The sequence below is a fragment of the Culex pipiens genome, chromosome 1, assembly GCF_016801865.2.
Source record: "Culex pipiens pallens isolate TS chromosome 1, TS_CPP_V2, whole genome shotgun sequence".
NCBI classification, from domain to species: Eukaryota; Metazoa; Arthropoda; class Insecta; order Diptera; family Culicidae; genus Culex; species Culex pipiens.
Genome location: NC_068937.1, coordinates 34,119,068 through 34,135,952, shown reverse-complemented (window position 1 = coordinate 34,135,952; position 16,885 = coordinate 34,119,068). Strand labels below are relative to the sequence as shown.

At 39.2% G+C, this 16,885-nt stretch overlaps 3 protein-coding genes across 5 annotated transcripts in view; 1 reads left to right on the top strand and 2 right to left on the bottom strand.

Moving 5' to 3' along the window:
• The window catches only part of LOC120418115 (cytosolic purine 5'-nucleotidase), a 117,045-nt gene extending 114,381 nt beyond the window's left edge, over positions 1-2,664 (bottom strand). Inside the window, exon 1 of one of the 2 annotated variants that reach the window (XM_052708635.1) lies at positions 2,467-2,664. The gene's annotated coding sequence lies outside the window, so the exon portion shown is untranslated. Of the gene's footprint in view, positions 1-1,487; positions 1,510-2,466 lie in introns of those variants that run through there. The other variant, XM_052708636.1, reaches the window with a different exon arrangement.
• Positions 2,665-2,971: 307 nt separating this feature from the next.
• LOC120428870 (cuticle protein 21.3) overlaps positions 2,972-16,885 on the top strand; it is a 56,590-nt gene continuing 42,676 nt past the window's right edge. The window contains exon 1 of the mRNA XM_039593995.2: positions 2,972-3,065. The gene's annotated coding sequence lies outside the window, so the exon portion shown is untranslated. The remainder of the gene's footprint in view (positions 3,066-16,885) is intronic.
• LOC120428872 (uncharacterized) lies at positions 8,815-11,339 on the bottom strand. 2 transcript variants are annotated; one of them, XR_008212224.1, is made up of 3 exons: positions 10,017-11,339; positions 9,058-9,872; positions 8,815-9,001 (listed from the first exon to the last, which is right to left on the bottom strand). XR_008212224.1 is itself a non-coding variant. In XM_039593998.2 (2 exons), exons 1-2 carry the CDS (start codon positions 10,707-10,709, stop codon positions 9,486-9,488), a joined length of 1,080 nt encoding a protein of 359 aa, XP_039449932.1. In that variant the 5' UTR covers positions 10,710-11,339; the 3' UTR covers positions 8,815-9,485. The 2 variants fall into 2 exon arrangements, 1 of the variants encoding a protein (XP_039449932.1); XM_039593998.2 differs by having other exon boundaries at positions 8,815-9,872.

The following is a 16,885-nucleotide window of genomic DNA, read 5'->3' as shown; positions in this document are numbered from 1 at the left end:
TAGAAGTTTATAAGACTCTCATCTTCAATCTCATCTATAAAAAAAATATATATATTTCTTGATTTTTTTTTTCAAATAGTTTGATAAGTAAGTTTCTGTTTGTTTTTTTTTGTTAAAATATTATTTAATTTTTGTTCAAACAAAAAAAAAATGTTTGTGACGGTGTTTTCAGCATTCTGAATTGGAAGACTAGAGTTTAAGTGCTACTTTTAAGTGCATTTTCAACAGAAAACATTTTATAAAATTTAATTTTTATTTTATACTGATGAAAATATGACTTTTGAAGCTTGCTACAGTAATATGTAGTATATTTTCGATTTCAAATCATATTTGTATTTATGTTCCAGGTTAATGTTTGCTTAAGAAAATATCAAATTTATTCATTCAAATTCAATAATACCATTAACAATCACAAACCTTCCATAGTTTCGGTTGAAGAAGCTAAATCAGAGTAGACAGGTGTTATTTGTACACAAAAAATATGCAATTATCAAATAATTCTTGAACAAAATATATTTTTACACTGTTTTATGATTTTAATTTCTGAATAAATCCCATATATTCAAAAACTTAGACAAAACATGATTTGCAAAATGTTTAGCGGTTTGCAACCTTCTACACAGTTTTTTTTTTGTCTTATTCTGCACATTTTGATGAGTAAAAGACACATGAAACACATAATTTGTCAAGACACATGAAACACATCATTTAAAAGTTTCCAATAAATAATAAAGGAATTTAAAACCAAAAACAATAAAATAGAGATATCTCAGGAATTTCCCGATGAAACATTTCGCTCTTAGAAGCATTGGAAAGCTGAGAAAATTTCCTATAAGACACATTTGAAAGTAGCGATGACTATTTTTTCCTGATAAGGTTGTTCTAGAAAACACGCCGTGCATGCATATAAGTGAGATCCGTATATCTATATATGTGAAAACACATTTTTATACATATCTTTGGACTACTTATCGTAACTTAAAACAGCACAAAGAAAATCATGTTTTGATTTGAATGTTTTTCTAAAACAAACATGGCCGCAAAATGGCGGATCGGGAATGATGCCTTTCAGAGCCTTAACTGATCGTTCCGAAGTGATATTCCGTCAACTTTTTCTCTGATTTAAATACAATTTCAATACATTTAGGTCTGTGTAGATCAGCTGGTAGTCACTCAGAATTGTAATCCAACTGTCATCAGTTCAAAACCCCAGGGCGGAAGGTTTCTAAGTGCAAATCAAGTTATGGTTTTGCTTTCCTTACAGTTCTCTACTTTAGGCAATGAACTAAAAACGTTTGATGAATTTTGACAGAAAATTAATATTACTTTTTTCACTTGTTTTTCCCTCACATTCAAGTATGGAAAATTGGTGCAATGAGATTTTAGTCTTAGTAAAAACATGTGTTTTATTATTATTATTAGCTTCTAACAAACTTGACCAATCACTTAACATTTATTTTTAGAAGACAATTCAAACCATTACTCACGCGAAGAAAAAAAAGTCTGCACAGCACTCTCCACTAATTGACAACGAATTGCTCTACAATCTCTCGGTGTTCCCTCAAGACCATGGCACCGGTGTTTGCCATCATGTCCCGGGGCTGGCTTTGTTTTGTTTTGTTTCTAGATAAGATAAGAACCGCCCACCACGGAACGGTGCCACCAGCACTGTGCAGTGAACTGACTTTAATTGTCACCATCTATCAAAAATCTTTCTCTTTAGATAGGTACTAAGCAGGACTGACTGTTGAACGGTGCGAAGGCTCTTAGTCATTTTAATAGTTCATGCTACAATTTAAAAGCTTGTTGTTGTTTTTAGTTGAACTTTGACAACAACAAAAATGACTTTTTTTTACCAGAAGAAATGTTTGTTTATTTTGAATTTCGATTGATATCGTTTGTACAGTACTGTCAAAAGTGACAGTTTTTCTCATTTTCTCTGCAAGATCACAACTGAAAGGTGTCAATCTATCGGGCTTCCTCTGTACTCGATATTTCACGGTAATTACCGTCCTTTGTTTTTGCGCGAAGAAGAATTTCTACAATTTCGACACGCACACTGCTGTGGTGTTGCTGGCTCGCGCTTGATCATGAAAATGACAGAAATAATTCCCTTTTGCTAAAATGAGAAATGGCAATCGTTTTTCATCTTCAGACACGACGCAGCCGGTCTTCCAAAAATAGCCGCCAACACTCATAAACCTCCCGCTGCGGTAAAAGTGTTATAAAGTGAGTATAATGTGGATTGGGAGACAATTTAAATGAGTTTCAAAAACATGAAATTTTAATTATATCATTTTTATATATTTCTTTGCATGTTAGAATTTCTTCAATGTAAAAAATAAAAAATAAAATGACAACAATAGGGTCACCTACCCTAACTTATCATTATCCTAGCAAACATGTTCTCTCGAACATCGAGAAAAAATCAATTTTCCAAAAACCACAACAAACACGCATACAAACCTTGCTGAAGGGCGAAGTGCTGGCGACTTCCGGCCGGTCGGCTCTGGACCAAGTGGCCAAACCAACGCCGGATGACGGAATGGCAGGATGACGATGAACGATGAGCAAGGTTTGCCACCGGAAGTGGAATGTTTACTCCGGCACCGGTCCCACCCCGTCACTGAGCACAAATTTCCCAACCCAAATACACCAAGTTCACACTTTCCCCCACCTAAATTTCACATCGAACCCGGAAAACTTGACCAAATTCACACTTTTCACCAGGAAAACACTTCCGAAATGCACGCAATTACGGCCCCGAAAGTGGAAGAAATCGAACTTTTCACGACCACCGCGGCGAGAAACAACAATTTTCCAAAGCCGACTGCTGCTTTGCTTGTGTGCGTGTGTTAAGAACGGAAAATCTCAATGTTGTTGGTTTTCCACCGTCGTGTGCTCCACACTCTCCACTGTGAACGGTTGTCAGCTGTCAAAATCGCTTGGAAACAACAAACGCGGTGATAATCGGTGAGAGAGCGTGAGAGAGAACGACAGAGAGTGAAGCCGATATCTCTCCCTCGGTTGGTTGCTCTTTGTGTTTTGATCGCGATAAAAATAGGGTGAGTGGTAGGTTTTGTGTCGTATGGAATAAACTTTGAGCAAAAAATATAAAAAAGACAAAAACTTGTGTATCGTAAAGAACAGCACTGAGGATGCCAAAATGTAAACAAAAGGAGCGAAAATACTTTCTTCTTTGTTCGTCCCTACCACCAAACTTGCCTACGGGCTTCCATTCTCTCTCACTCTCTTTGTTTTGGTGGAAAATGTTCTCGGAAAAGCGAGTAGGCCTGGTTCAATAGGAGAAAGAGAAGAAAATTAAAAAAGTTTTCCTTGCACGTTGAGGGGTGTGCCGATTTGATGAGAAGTAAACAGTACACTCAAACCCCGATGGTTTAACACCAACTGTTGTCAAACGAACGGGGTCACGTTTTAGTTTGACACACCTTTTACACGGAGTTCACACACACTACCAAACGTTTGTTTTGATAGTGTGCGTGAGCGCCGTGTAAAAAGTGACAGTTCGTCACTTTTTAGTTTGACTTTGACCAACCAACGGGGTACAAACTAAAAAAGTGTCAAACGAAAAAGTGACCAACCACCGGGGGTTGAGTGTAACAGTACGGATTTTAATACAAGTTCAATTTTAAAATAAATAAAGCTTGTTAAAAAAATAGTTTTTTGCTACCTTTTTTCAAAAATAATTCAGATTTGATTTTTAAAATATGGAAAAACACTAAAATTTTATCAAAATTTCTAAGTAAGATCACAAAATTTTTAATGTGGGTAAAACTTTGTCCAAGCATTTCTGAATTCTGTATCTCGCGGTGGAATTTGCTGATCGATTTGGTGTCTTCGGCAAAGTTTTAGATTATGGTTAGGACTTAACAAAAAACAAACCAAGCTAAACAATGTAATTGGGCTAATGTCACTTTGCAAACAAAAAGTGTATCCTGCCCACGTCAGTGGATGCCAACATTAGGAGTGAGCAGGATTCACTTATTGTTTTCAAACTTAAATTGGCCTTTTAACATTGTTTTGTTTGAACTAGTCACAGGAAAAAAAACTCCCGAATTTTAAATTAATGTTAATCACAAAAAGTTTAATTGCCATATAAAATATTTTTAAAAAATTTCAAAATTTAGTCTTGGACACAACATAAAATTTGAATTCGATAATGACTTAACGATTTTGTTGATTTAATTAAGTCATTTTAAGGTTATAGAATCGGAAAATATTTTAATTTTTGCAATTTTTAAAATATTTGATGATGGAAAAGTAATACCGCATATTTTCAAACAGATGGCAAAATTCTCAACATTCTTTGTTTTAAAGTTTAGTTGGTTGCTGAAATACATTCTCTTAAATTTTAATATAAGTTAAAAATGAGTATTTCTCACTATCACCGGATTCTTCGCATTTCTCAACTGACATTATCTCGGGAACCATTGATTCGTTTATTTATGTTAAAAATATAAGTATTTAAAAAAAACGGGCATCAATTTTTATAATGTAAAAAAAGTGTTTTTGACTTTTTTAAATGATAGGCTTTGTTATAACATTTTTTAGCTACTTTTATTTAATTTTTTTTTTGCTTACACTCTATGACTTATTTATCCCCATGTTTAAATAACTGTCAAATCATCAGTTGCTGTTAAAACATGTAATAACTCTCCAGAGTGAATAGGTTTTTACAACAATTTTGAAGGGTCTAATAAGGACGGCCATTCAAAAATAAAAATTTACGGGGAAAAATAAAAATTTCACTAAATTTTTTTTTGACTTCTGTTTTAATGTAAAATCATGTTTGCAATCCAAAAGTAATTTACAGTTTTTATTTTTGATAGAGTACACCGTTTTCAAGATATAGCGACCTAAAGTTTAATTTTAATTGAGAAACTTAAGTTTTTTTTTTATAATTAAAAATAGTGACCATTCTTGAAAATATTTTTTTGAAAAGTTTAGAAATTTTTAGAAATTGCCTAAGACATAGAAGATTGAAAGATTGGACCTCTGGTTGCAGATGTATTTAAAAAAGGTGCTGTGGTAATGCTACAGGCATAACCATCATGACGAAGAACTTCGGACACAAAAGTAAATGAATTTTTTATAGTTATTAATACACTCAACCCCCGGTGGTTGGTCACTTTTTCGTTTGACACTTTTTTAGTTTGTACCCCGTTGGTTGGTCAAAGTCAAACTAAAAAGTGACGAACTGTCACTTTTTACACGACGCTCACGCACACTATCAAAACAAACGTTTGACAGTGTACGTGAACTCCGTATAAAAGGGGTGTCAAACTAAAAAGTGACCCCGTTCTTTTGACAACAGTTGGTGTCAAACCATCGGGGTTTGAGTGTATTTGCGTTTCTTGGCCACAAAATCAATCACGAAAGAGTTAATTCTTAAGATCTATTTATTTCTGCTCAAAGATGGTCTCATGTTAATTTGGCGTTGGATAACGGGGGAAGGTACACTCCTGCTCCCGGAGCCTCCGGCCACTCCAGGTGGTGGCCACTACTGCCGAAATGTCAAATTTCATGTCCAGTATCAAAATCCCTAAAGTTTGACACCCATATAACCCCAACTCTAATGGTTCCGCAAATGTCCCCTTATCGGAACATCCCCGGGGCCTGCGGCCACTCCAGGTGTTGGCCACTACTGCCGAAATGTCAAATTTCATGTCCAGTATCAAAATCCCTAAAGTTTGACACCCATATTACCCCAACTCTTATGGTTCCGCAAATGTCCCCTTATCGGAACATCCCCGGGGCCTCCGGCCACTCCAGGTAGTGGCCACTACTGCCCAAATGTCAAATTTCATGTCCAGTATCGAAATCCCTAAAGTTTGATACCCATATTGCCCCAACTCTTATGGTTCCGCAAATGTCCCCTTATCGGAACATCCCCGGGGCCTCCGGCCACTCCAGGTAGTGGCCACTACTGCCAAAATGTCAAATTTCATGTCCAGTATCGAAATCCCTAAAGTTTGATACCCATATTGCCCCAACTCTTATGGTTCCGCAAATGTCCCCTTATCGGAACATCCCCGGGGCCTCCGGCCACTCCAGGTAGTGGCCACTACTGCCAAAATGTCAAATTTCATGTCCAGTATCGAAATCCCTAAAGTTTGATACCCATATTGCCCCAACTCTTATGGTTCCGCAAATGTCCCCATATCGGAACACCTTCGGGGACTCCGGCTACTCCAGGTAGTGGCCACTACTGCCAAAATGTCAAATTTCATGTCCAGTATCGAAATCCCTAAAGTTTGATACCCATATTGCCCCAACTCTTATGGTTCCGCAAATGTCCCCTTATCGGAACATCCCCGGGGCCTCCGGCCACTCCAGGTGGTTGCTGTCGAGATTCCTCCCTGGCGAGAGCTCCTCAAGCCTCGCCGTTACCTGGTCCACCTCGTCAACCGTCCCCCGTCCTTCAATCACGCGTCCTCACGCTGCGGTGGTAGATTTTCAACTGTCTCCCTCGCGCCCGAGCTGTCAAATCTCCCTGACTACACTGTTAACTGTGTTTACCCATTTTAAGTAATAATGTACCTATAAATGCATAACCCTACATCTCTCTCCTAGTCCAGAAAAAAAACTAAAAATAAAATAAAAAAAACCATTCAATGTAAAAACAATGTTTATTTCATTCAAATTTAAGAGAGAAAAAAAGAAAAAAATACTCAGAACGGTTGAAACAGCGAAGTTTGCTAAGAATTGTAGCGTGCGGGCAATTTCTTCGCCCTGGTGGGACGGTCACGTGCCAGCACAGTACCTTTTACATGATCATCACACGAATGTTTGGGTCGCTTGACTGTTTGCTCCTCTATATCGGTTGATTCAGACTTCTTGTCGCCCTCGGTTGGTTCAGCTTCCGGATTCGGATTATCAGACGAGGTTTCCAAAGGCCACTTCCTCAGGTGGGTTACGCACCGACGATATCTAACTCCATTCTCGCTTTCTATCACCACGTCGTTCTCACTTCGCTTAATGACTGTGAATCGTTCAGAACGGAAATTTGGCTCAAGCTTGCCGCTGTCATAGTTCTTGACCATAACTGAATCGCCAACCTTGATGTCCGACGGCTTTGCGTGGCGATGTTTGTCCGCATACAGCTTTCCTTTCGCTTTCTTCATAGCATCCATGTCACGTACGCCTTCATCGCGGTATGATCCTGGTTCGGTTCTGAGGGACGGGAGTAAGTCTTTGACGGGACGACCCAAAAGCAGCTCGAGCGGGGCCTTCTCAGTGACGCTGTGTGGTGTTCTGTTGTACACGTGCACAAATTCCTGAAGCGCTGTCCTCCAATCAGTCCCCGATGCCTTAGCGATTCGTAGCGTTCGAAGAATCCCTTGATTTGACCTCTCCACCAAACCGTTCATCTGCGGCCAATAAGGAATAGTGTGGTTCAAGCGTACATTCTTGCTCAGGCAGTAGTTGCGGAATTCCTCACTGGCGAAAGGGGGGCCGTTATCGCTGCGGATTACTTCAGGATAGGTTTGCTCGCCGAACACACTTTCCAGAGCTTCGATGGTCTTGGCAGCCGTTGTAGTCTTCATTTCGATGACTTTGAGAAACCGACTGTAATAGTCGATAACGACGAGAAAAGTAGCGCACTCTTTAGCCGTAAAAAAATCTACGGCAATTTCCTGCCAGGCCCGTTCCGGCATCTGCTTACGCTGCATTGGTTCTGGAGGATTTTGTTTACTAACAACAGCACAACCACGACATTGCTGGATATTATCCTTCACGTCTCGATCCATGCAGGGCCACCAAACTCTTTCCCGCAGATTTCTACGCATAGACACGACTCCAGGATGACCTCGATGGGCGATCTCCAGGGCTCTGGCTCTCAGCTTTACTGGAAGTATAATCCTCTCGCCACGGATCAACATCCCATCGACAACTCCGAGTTCCTTGTCGAAAGCTTGATAACGGAAGAGCTCCGGCGGCCATTCACCAGTTTCGAGTGCTTTCATGACTGCGGACAAGTTGTCGTCGTTGGATGTTTCCCGTCTGATTTCATTGAACGTTATGGCTGCTGGACCTTCACCCACTGCCAACAGATAATGCTCAGTGTTGTCGTCGAATGCTGGATCTTCTTGATTCACAAGTCGCGAGAGTGGATCTGAGATGTTGTCGGTCCCCGGTAAATACTCTACCCCAAAATCGTACGGCTGCAACCGTAGAGCCCATCCTTCAGCCCTCGAGCACGCGCGTTTTCCTATCTGATGTTTACCACCATAGATGTACTCTAGCGTCTTGTGATCAGTATACAACGTGAAGTGTAGCCCAAACAAGTAGAAGAAAAATTTCTCCACTGCCCAAACTACAGCCAATGCTTCTCGTTGTGTTTGCGGGTAGACTCGTTCAGACACCGTCAAGCCCTTGGAAGCAAAACTGACGATTCTGGGGGTGTTGTTGGAGTCCCGCTGGACGAGCACTGCTCCCAGTCCCACAGGCGAAGCATCAACGTAGAGCTCGGTCGTTTCCTTGGGGTCGAAAAATCCAAGCTTGCGAACATGGTTAGACAGTTCGTTACGCAAGTCGTCGAAGGCCTGTGCTTGTTCCAACCCGAAAGTGGCGATTTCTCCTCGGAGATACTTCCTTAACGGCTCGGATCTTGTTGAAAGATGTGGGATAAAATGGCCAACAAAGTTCATTAGCCCCAGAAAACTACGGACTTCTTCCTTCGTTTCTGGTTTCCGGAAGTTTTTTATAGCCTGAACCTTCTCCGCCGACGGGCTGACTCACTTTGAAACCGAGAATTTCGAGTTCCTGAACCCGGATGATGCACTTGCCCCGATTCAGCATCGTGTTGTTGCGTTCCAGCACTGCGAGGACTTCCCGCAAACGCTCGTCGTGCTCCTGAAGGGTTCTTCCCGCCACCACTATATCGTCAATATAGATTATCACTCCTTCTATTCCAGCTAACATCTCGGTCATGATGCGTTGATAGATTTCTGGCGCGCACGTTATCCCGAACATTAACCTAAAATACAACCAATTTGTTTGAATTTGTCACCTGAAAAATTCAACCATTCTAACCTTTTGAACCGCATCAAACCTCTCGCAGTCATGAACGTTGTTATTGCTCTGGATTCAGGGTGTAATTCAACGTGGTAGAACGCAGAAGTAATGTCCAATCTTGAGAAGTACACCGCGCCTCGTAGTTTATTCAGGAACGTATCGATGACCGGAAGCGGATAGTGTTCACGCTTTATCGCCTCGTTGGGATATTTCATGTTTATGCAGATTCGTACGTCCCCCGAGCCCTTGGGAATAACTACCATCGGGGAGATCCATACAGGCGGGCCTTCAACTTTTTCGATAATGTCGGTTTGCAGCATTTCCATGATCTTGGCGTCCACCTTCTCTTCCATAGCCACCGGCACACGGAGGTACGAGATCAGTCTGGGAGGAACGCTTTTGTCAATGGACAACTTGACTTGAACGTTAGGGAACTTCGGAAACGGTTAAACCTTCGCGGTAATGTTATCAACACTGATTCCAACCTTGAGCACATGGAGTTCCTCGGATGTTCGTTTACTCAGAAGGCATTTCGTGGCTCCCTTAATGACGAAAAACTCTGCATAAGTGTGTGGCTTCCATGGGTTGACTGACACGTGAGCTTCGAACATTGTCAGCACGCACAACGAGTCCCGGCTTGCGTATGCCGTGAAGCTCCGGCTACAGTGTGACCTCTCATTGTACAGCTTAACCTTGGCTTCAGTCAGTTTATCCCAAACATCCTCTGTGATCGTGTTGATTGACGAACCGGAATCGATTAGAAATTCCACTGGATAGGAATCGATCATGCAGAAGATGTGCCCATCACTTCCGTTGCTGCCAGAATCATCGACCTGTCAAGCAAAATAAACGAAAACACACGCATCAGTCTCGGCTTCAATTCATTTTATTAATCGCCAACAACAAAAACCGTTACGTCGAGCTTTTAATCACTCTCTTCCAACAAAACAAACAGTTTAGCAAAACTTCTATTCTACCTTAGAGATATCCTCGGGTTTCGGGCGCCGCGGGACCTCCTCCTTCCAAGCTTCTGCCTCGTCCAAAGCATTGGCATCGTTTTCCGGACGCCTCCATTCGTTCTGTCCACGACCGGGACACTTTCGAGCGTAGTGCCCGATTTTCCCGCACTGCCGACAACGCAAACCACGTGCTGTGCAGCTGTTCGAGTTGCTGTCGTGGTTCCAGGAACCGCACCGGGTGCACACAACGCGAGGTCGACTCGTTCCAAACCGTCCTCTTGGCTTTGAATCACCACGAGAGCGACTGGGTCCAGCAGACCAGCCACTTCCACGATGTTTTGACGTAGCGAGCACCTCCTCTGCCACAAATGGCTTTGTTTTCTCCTTTTGCTGGATAAGAATCTCACGATTGTTCGCGTAATTCGTCAGTGCGTCCAGGTCCATGATGTTCTCCAATCCTTTGTCTCGCACTTTCTCGTCCTTGGCTGCCATTGAGATTTGCTGCAGAATTTCTTTGTCCTCTCGTTCATTGAACTCACATCGAGCGGCTTGCGTGCGTAGTCGCAGCAAATAGTGTTTGAAGGACTCGTCTGGCTTCTGCCTCAGCGAGCGGAAAATTTCGAGCTCCACCCGGTCGTTCACCTTGCCGACGAAAAATTTGTCCAATCTCTTAATGGCATTGTCGTACTCAGGATCTTCTGGTGGCCTCATTGGAACCGGAACGACTTCCGGGATTATCTCCTCCGGTACCGGCTTCAGGTTTTAAAAGATACGTTGCAAACCTCGCCCTCCGAATGAGAGCAACCTCACGAACTTTTCGTGCTGCGTAAACACGTTCTGCATCTACATCTCCAGCTCGAAGGCTCGTAGCCACTCCTCCCATTCCCGTCGTAAATCTTGTGAATCAACCGTTGCGTCGAACGGTGCTAGCGAGCAACGCAGCTTACTGCTGGTATCCATCTGTAATTGAACGGAACAAACAAATTTCATAACAACCAATTCATCTCATCCGTGCGAAAAGTTTTTTTTGTCAATTTCAATGACAACTCTCAGATGATTCATCTTTACATCTGTGTCTTTAAACTTGTTCATGCTTCATCTGTACCGTCTGTGGCTGTACTGTCAGTTTCTCCCTCTTTCTCTCTCTTTCTCCGGGCTTCATCCGGTACCGCTATTTGTATTGGTGGCGCTTCGGGCTTCAACCGGTCCCGCTCTTTTGTATTAGTGGCGCTTCGGGCTTCAACCGGTCCCGCTCTTTTGTGTTGGCGCTTCGGGCTTCAACCGGTCCCGCTCTTTTGAATCTTCCTCCTTCTCCATTCCAGGCCCCTCTAAGCCATCGAATCAAAAAATCTTTCCGCAACCATTCTCCGCCCGCACACACGTCAAACCAATTCATTTCAAGAAATACCAAGAGCTCCTCAAGCCTCGCCGTTACCTGGTCCACCTCGTCAACCGTCCCCCGTCCTTCAATCACGCGTCCTCACGCTGCGGTGGTAGATTTTCAACTGTCTCCCTCGCGCCCGAGCTGTCAAATCTCCCTGACTACACTGTTAACTGTGTTTACCCATTTTAAGTAATAATGTACCTATAAATGCATAACCCTACAGTTGCCAATTCCAATGATCAACTCCCGCTCATGCCGGCTGGCATGTCTTGGCGTGTCCATGCCTCCAGGCCATCTGCTCCCGGGCCTCCAGGCCGTCTGCTACCAGGCCACCAAGCCATCTGCTCCTGATGTGTTCTCGACGACGTCCAACAACAGAATGAATTTTTGGGACTGACCGAGCCGCTTTTTGTTGATTTATGTCGGGGACGTATGCCCCGCCTTTTTGCACCCATTCTCCTATACCTCCTTATTCGCTTGTTGCCCGTCGACGATCCGAAAATTATGAGGTGGAGTGGGGGTGATTTGAGATACATCAATCTCACGTCTCTCGATTGACTGATTGGGAAACGTTTGTTCAACCAACCAGCGTGCGCTAAGAAGAAGGGGAAATTTGCCGAGAGAGAAAGGTGAAACCAAAGCGTTTCATTTCGCTTCGCGAAATTTTGGATTGCTACCCTGTATAGAGCTCTAAGACGAAGTTCTTCGTCAAAAAAAAGAAAAATAAACAAGAAAATTGCAGTTTTTAGAGTCTTATCGAAACAGCCATTTATTTTCTAGTACATGAAACAAATGGTCCTATTTCAATGTTTAAATACGAAACATTTCTAGACGTTTTTTTTATTAGGTCCTATAAGGCTGGTACATTTTTTATTTAAAGTTTTTGTCACCCCCCCCCCCTCCTTCAAGTTGGCCCAAAAAATCAGGGGGCAAAAAATATATTTTTCAAAAAACTTCAAAATTTAAAAAGGTCCTATAAACCATATCAAACATGCTAAATATGATTATCAATGCAGAAAAAGGCCTTTTAGATGGTTCTCATTTGATAAGACTTTTGTTTCCATTGAAATTTTGAAGTTTAAAAAAAAAATGTGTCCCCTTATTTTTTGGACCAATTTTGAAAAATATTGGCAATGGCCTAATAAAAAAAAGTCGAGATTTGTGAAATTTTCTGATCTGTTCGATTTTTTTTTTATTTTGGAGCAAAACTAACATTGCAACAAGGATTTTTTTTAGTATTACGCCATTTTGAAATGCTTGAGATGATTTCAAAATTATGCCATTTTGAAATGTTGGAGTTATTTTTTTTTGCTGGAACTTTATAGAATATGTTTTCGTTAAAGCAACGATATATTTTTTTTAACCAAAAATGTTGTTTTCTGTCATTAGTTTGTCCACGTGAATCATCATATAATTTTGGCATCTGTCCATATTTATACTACTAATTTTCCCCTAAACAACCCACCCATGAATGGAAGTGTTTCCTAATAAAAACTTTACATCAAAAAGGGGTGTTTTGTTTCGCGCTTGAAGCAATTTTAACTTCCATCCAACTAGGAAAGCAAAGAAAAAAAACTTTTCTCATAAACACGTGATTCTGTTTGGTGCTACGTTACACACACTCAACAGCACCGCGCGCCTTCACCATAGTCTAGTTACAGGCGCAAACTAGAGTTCGAGCTGTTTCGGCGGCTCGATTCGAGCAGTTTTTGTTAGGGACCATCCACAAACCACGTGGACACTTTTTTTGGTAATCTCAACCCCCCCCCCCCCCTCGTGGACAATTGTCCATACAAAAAAAATCTTTTTTGTATGGAGCGTGGACAATCGCCATAACCCCCCCCCCCCCCCTAAAGTGTCCACGTGGTTTATGGATGGTCCCTTACTGCGGTGTCGTGTCGCTATTTCCAAAAGTGCGAACAAATAAAACTTTTACCCGTCGTAAATCATGTGCCAAAGGAAAATTAAGGGACGAACAAAGTGAGTGAATTGTTACAGATTGCTTGGATGTGTGTTGGGTAATGGGTTTTGGGGTTATGTCTGCAAAATAAACTTCTTTATTTCTTTGCCGAGCACGTGCCGTGTGTGTTTGTGTTGGCGCGCCATAAGGAAGTTGTTTACTAGGAAAAGTGGGAAAAGTTTCGAATTTCCTGCAGATAACGACGACTACAGTCGGGGGGAAATTTATGCATATATGTGATAAAACTTGTTGAGCCATCTTGATCGCGGAGGGCGTTGACTATTGAGCTGTGGAATATTTTCCACTTTTTTATTGTTGCACAAAAAGTTGTTTATCTAGCGTCTACGGTGCGTGCAGAATAGGGTTCAAGGTTGAAGGTTCAAAGAATATCATACACTTAGGTAATAAAAACCTTTATTTGTTTCAAAGAACAGGCAACTAGGTTTTGCAAAAATAAAATTCTATTTGAAGTTTTGCTCTAAATTAAGATTTTCTCTAAAAAGGTGGACTAAGTAACGTTTTTTATTTTGAAATCAAAACTAACATTGCAAAAAGGCAAAATATTCAGTATTACGCAATTTTGAAATGCTTGAGCTGATTCCAAAATTATGCCATTTTGAAATATTTGAGTTGATTTCTTTTTTTTGCTGGAACTTTAAAGAGTATATCTAGAGTTTTTTTTAAAAGGTCCTATAAACCATATTTTATTTTTTTGCTTTCTGGGTGTTTTTAGAACCGCTTTGAGTAAAATTGAAAATTTGGTTTATAGGACCTTTTCAAAAATAACTCTTGATATTTTCTTTAACCAAATATGTAATTTTCTCTCATTAGTTTGTCCAAGTGTATCATCATATAATTTTGGCAGCTGTCCATATTAATACTACTGATTCAAAACAAAAACAAAACAAAAAAAAAAACAAAAAACAAAAAACAAAAAACAAAAAACAAAAAACAAAAAACAAAAAACAAAAAACAAAAAACAAAAAACAAAAAACAAAAAACAAAAAACAAAAAACAAAAAACAAAAAACAAAAAACAAAAAACAAAAAACAAAAAACAAAAAACAAAAAACAAAAAACAAAAAACAAAAAACAAAAAACAAAAAACAAAAAACAAAAAACAAAAAACAAAAAACAAAAAACAAAAAACAAAAAAACAAAAAACAAAAAACAAAAAACAAAAAACAAAAAACAAAAAACAAAAAACAAAAAACAAAAAACAAAAAACAAAAAACAAAAAAACAAAAAACAAAAAACAAAAAACAAAAAACAAAAAACAAAAAACAAAAAACAAAAAACAAAAAACAAAAAACAAAAAACAAAAAACAAAAAACAAAAAACAAAAAACAAAAAACAAAAAACAAAAAACAAAAAAACAAAAAACAAAAAACAAAAAACAAAAAACAAAAAACAAAAAACAAAAAACAAAAAACAAAAAACAAAAAACAAAAAACAAAAAACAAAAAACAAAAAACAAAAAACAAAAAACAAAAAACAAAAAACAAAAAACAAAAAACAAAAAACAAAAAACAAAAAACAAAAAACAAAAAACAAAAAACAAAAAACAAAAAACAAAAAACAAAAAACAAAAAACAAAAAACAAAAAACAAAAAACAAAAAACAAAAAACAAAAAACAAAAAACAAAAAACAAAAAACAAAAAACAAAAAACAAAAAACAAAAAACAAAAAACAAAAAACAAAAAACAAAAAACAAAAAACAAAAAACAAAAAACAAAAAACAAAAAACAAAAAACAAAAAACAAAAAACAAAAAACAAAAAACAAAAAACAAAAAACAAAAAACAAAAAACAAAAAACAAAAAACAAAAAACAAAAAACACAAAACACAAAACAAAAAACACAAAACTAAAAACAAAAAATTAAAAAATTAAAAACTATCATCAATTTTAAGTCTAGGTTTTTCCGACAAACAATCCTCCATTAGGTCCTGCCGATCGCGATTAACGGGTTTTTCGCAAAAGGCCATTCGCGTGAACCGCGCCCGCGGCTTTGCTAGGTGGTCATCGTCGATTTAGTTCAGAATGTTCGCACCTCGAATTGGTGGCCGGGAGTGCACGTTGTCGTGGAAATTTGTGGGTGATTCATAATATTCAGCCTGCGGTGGAAAATTTTCAAAGTGGTTGATAATGCCCCCGTCATTAGGTTAATCCGATTTGATGCAAATTGCTCAACTATTAAATTGTTTTTATTTATTGGAAATACGCCAGTGGTAATGCATTTGAAGTGCAATTATGTTATTTGCAAACATTATCGTAGAAAAATCCTTTTGTGGTTTATTTAAATTTCAACTATGACTACCATAATGAATTCAGTTCAACATTTTAGAAATGCGCTTTTAAAGTTCCTAAAAAAGCTCTGTTATTTCTAAATTTGTGGTTTGTATTACCACTGAAGCGTATTTCTCTTTTCAATGTAAACCACTTTTTCCATGTTGGTGATAATTTTTAACCTTTTTTTTAATTTCTGCTGCGTGTTTGCCAATTACGAGCCCCTGAAGCAGCTGGGGCTGGTCTAATTGATGCAGTTTCCTTCGCACACAATTATGCACCTCACGTCAGCCGAGAGCCAACCGAGCAAGGGCGATTATTATTTTCTATAATAAATTGATGCATAAACGCTTGACACCGTCGCGATGCTTGCTGTGAGAGCAGGAGCTTCAGTCTGGGGCGGTATGCAAAACATTATTGGCAACTAGTTGGTGCAGCAATTTGCTCCAATTTGTGGGGGTAACCCTATATAGCCACTAAAAAGGGCGCACCACTAATAGGCTAATAAGCTAATAAACGTAATACTGTTAGTAGGTGACCTTTTCAGATTTAATTTCAGCAAAATCTTTACAATTTTTATCATGTATTATGATCTGTATTGATAGCTATTACCAATAATTTTCCAAGAATCGGGACAGATTTAAAAAAAAGTCGTGATAGTGATGATTCGATAAAATATAGAATATTGATTATTTGGTAACCCAGTCATAAATATAATCCAATGGAGATATTTATTTATTAAAATTGAAAAAGTCGAATTTTCAAAATATTGATTAAGATTTCTTTCAAAACTGGGTAATTCTCTACCAACTCACACAGCAGTTGCCCCGACCCCTCTTCGATTTGCGTGAAACTTTGTCCTAAGGGGTAACTTTTGTCCCTGCTCACGAATCCGAGGTAAATTTTTTGATATCTCATGACGGAGGGGTGGTACGACCCCTTTCATTTTTGAGGATGCGAAAAAAGAGGTGTTTTTCAATTATTTGCAGCCAGAAACGGTGATGAGATAGAAATTTGGTGTCAAAGGGACTTTTATGTAAAATTTGGCGCCCGATTTGATGGCGTACTCAGAATTCCGAAAAAACGTATTTTTTATCGAAAATAACACTAAAAAAGTTTTGAAAACTCTGCCATTTTCCGTTACTTGATTTTTTAGTCTCAAAAATATTTTTACCGGAAAGCTCGTCCAATAAGTTCTTCTTTGACCACATTTCAATTGGATGTATGGGCTTACAGATATAAGCTAATTTACTATC

Excerpts from the sequence above, each read along its gene's own strand:
- LOC120428872 (XM_039593998.2), bottom strand. The coding sequence starts at position 10,709 with ATGAGGCCACCAGAAGATCCTGAGTACGACAATGCCATTAAGAGATTG. Across the intron at positions 9,873-10,016 it reads AACCCGAGGATATCTCTAAG|GTCGATGATTCTGGCAGCAA; the intron begins GTAGAATAGAAG and ends TTTGCTTGACAG.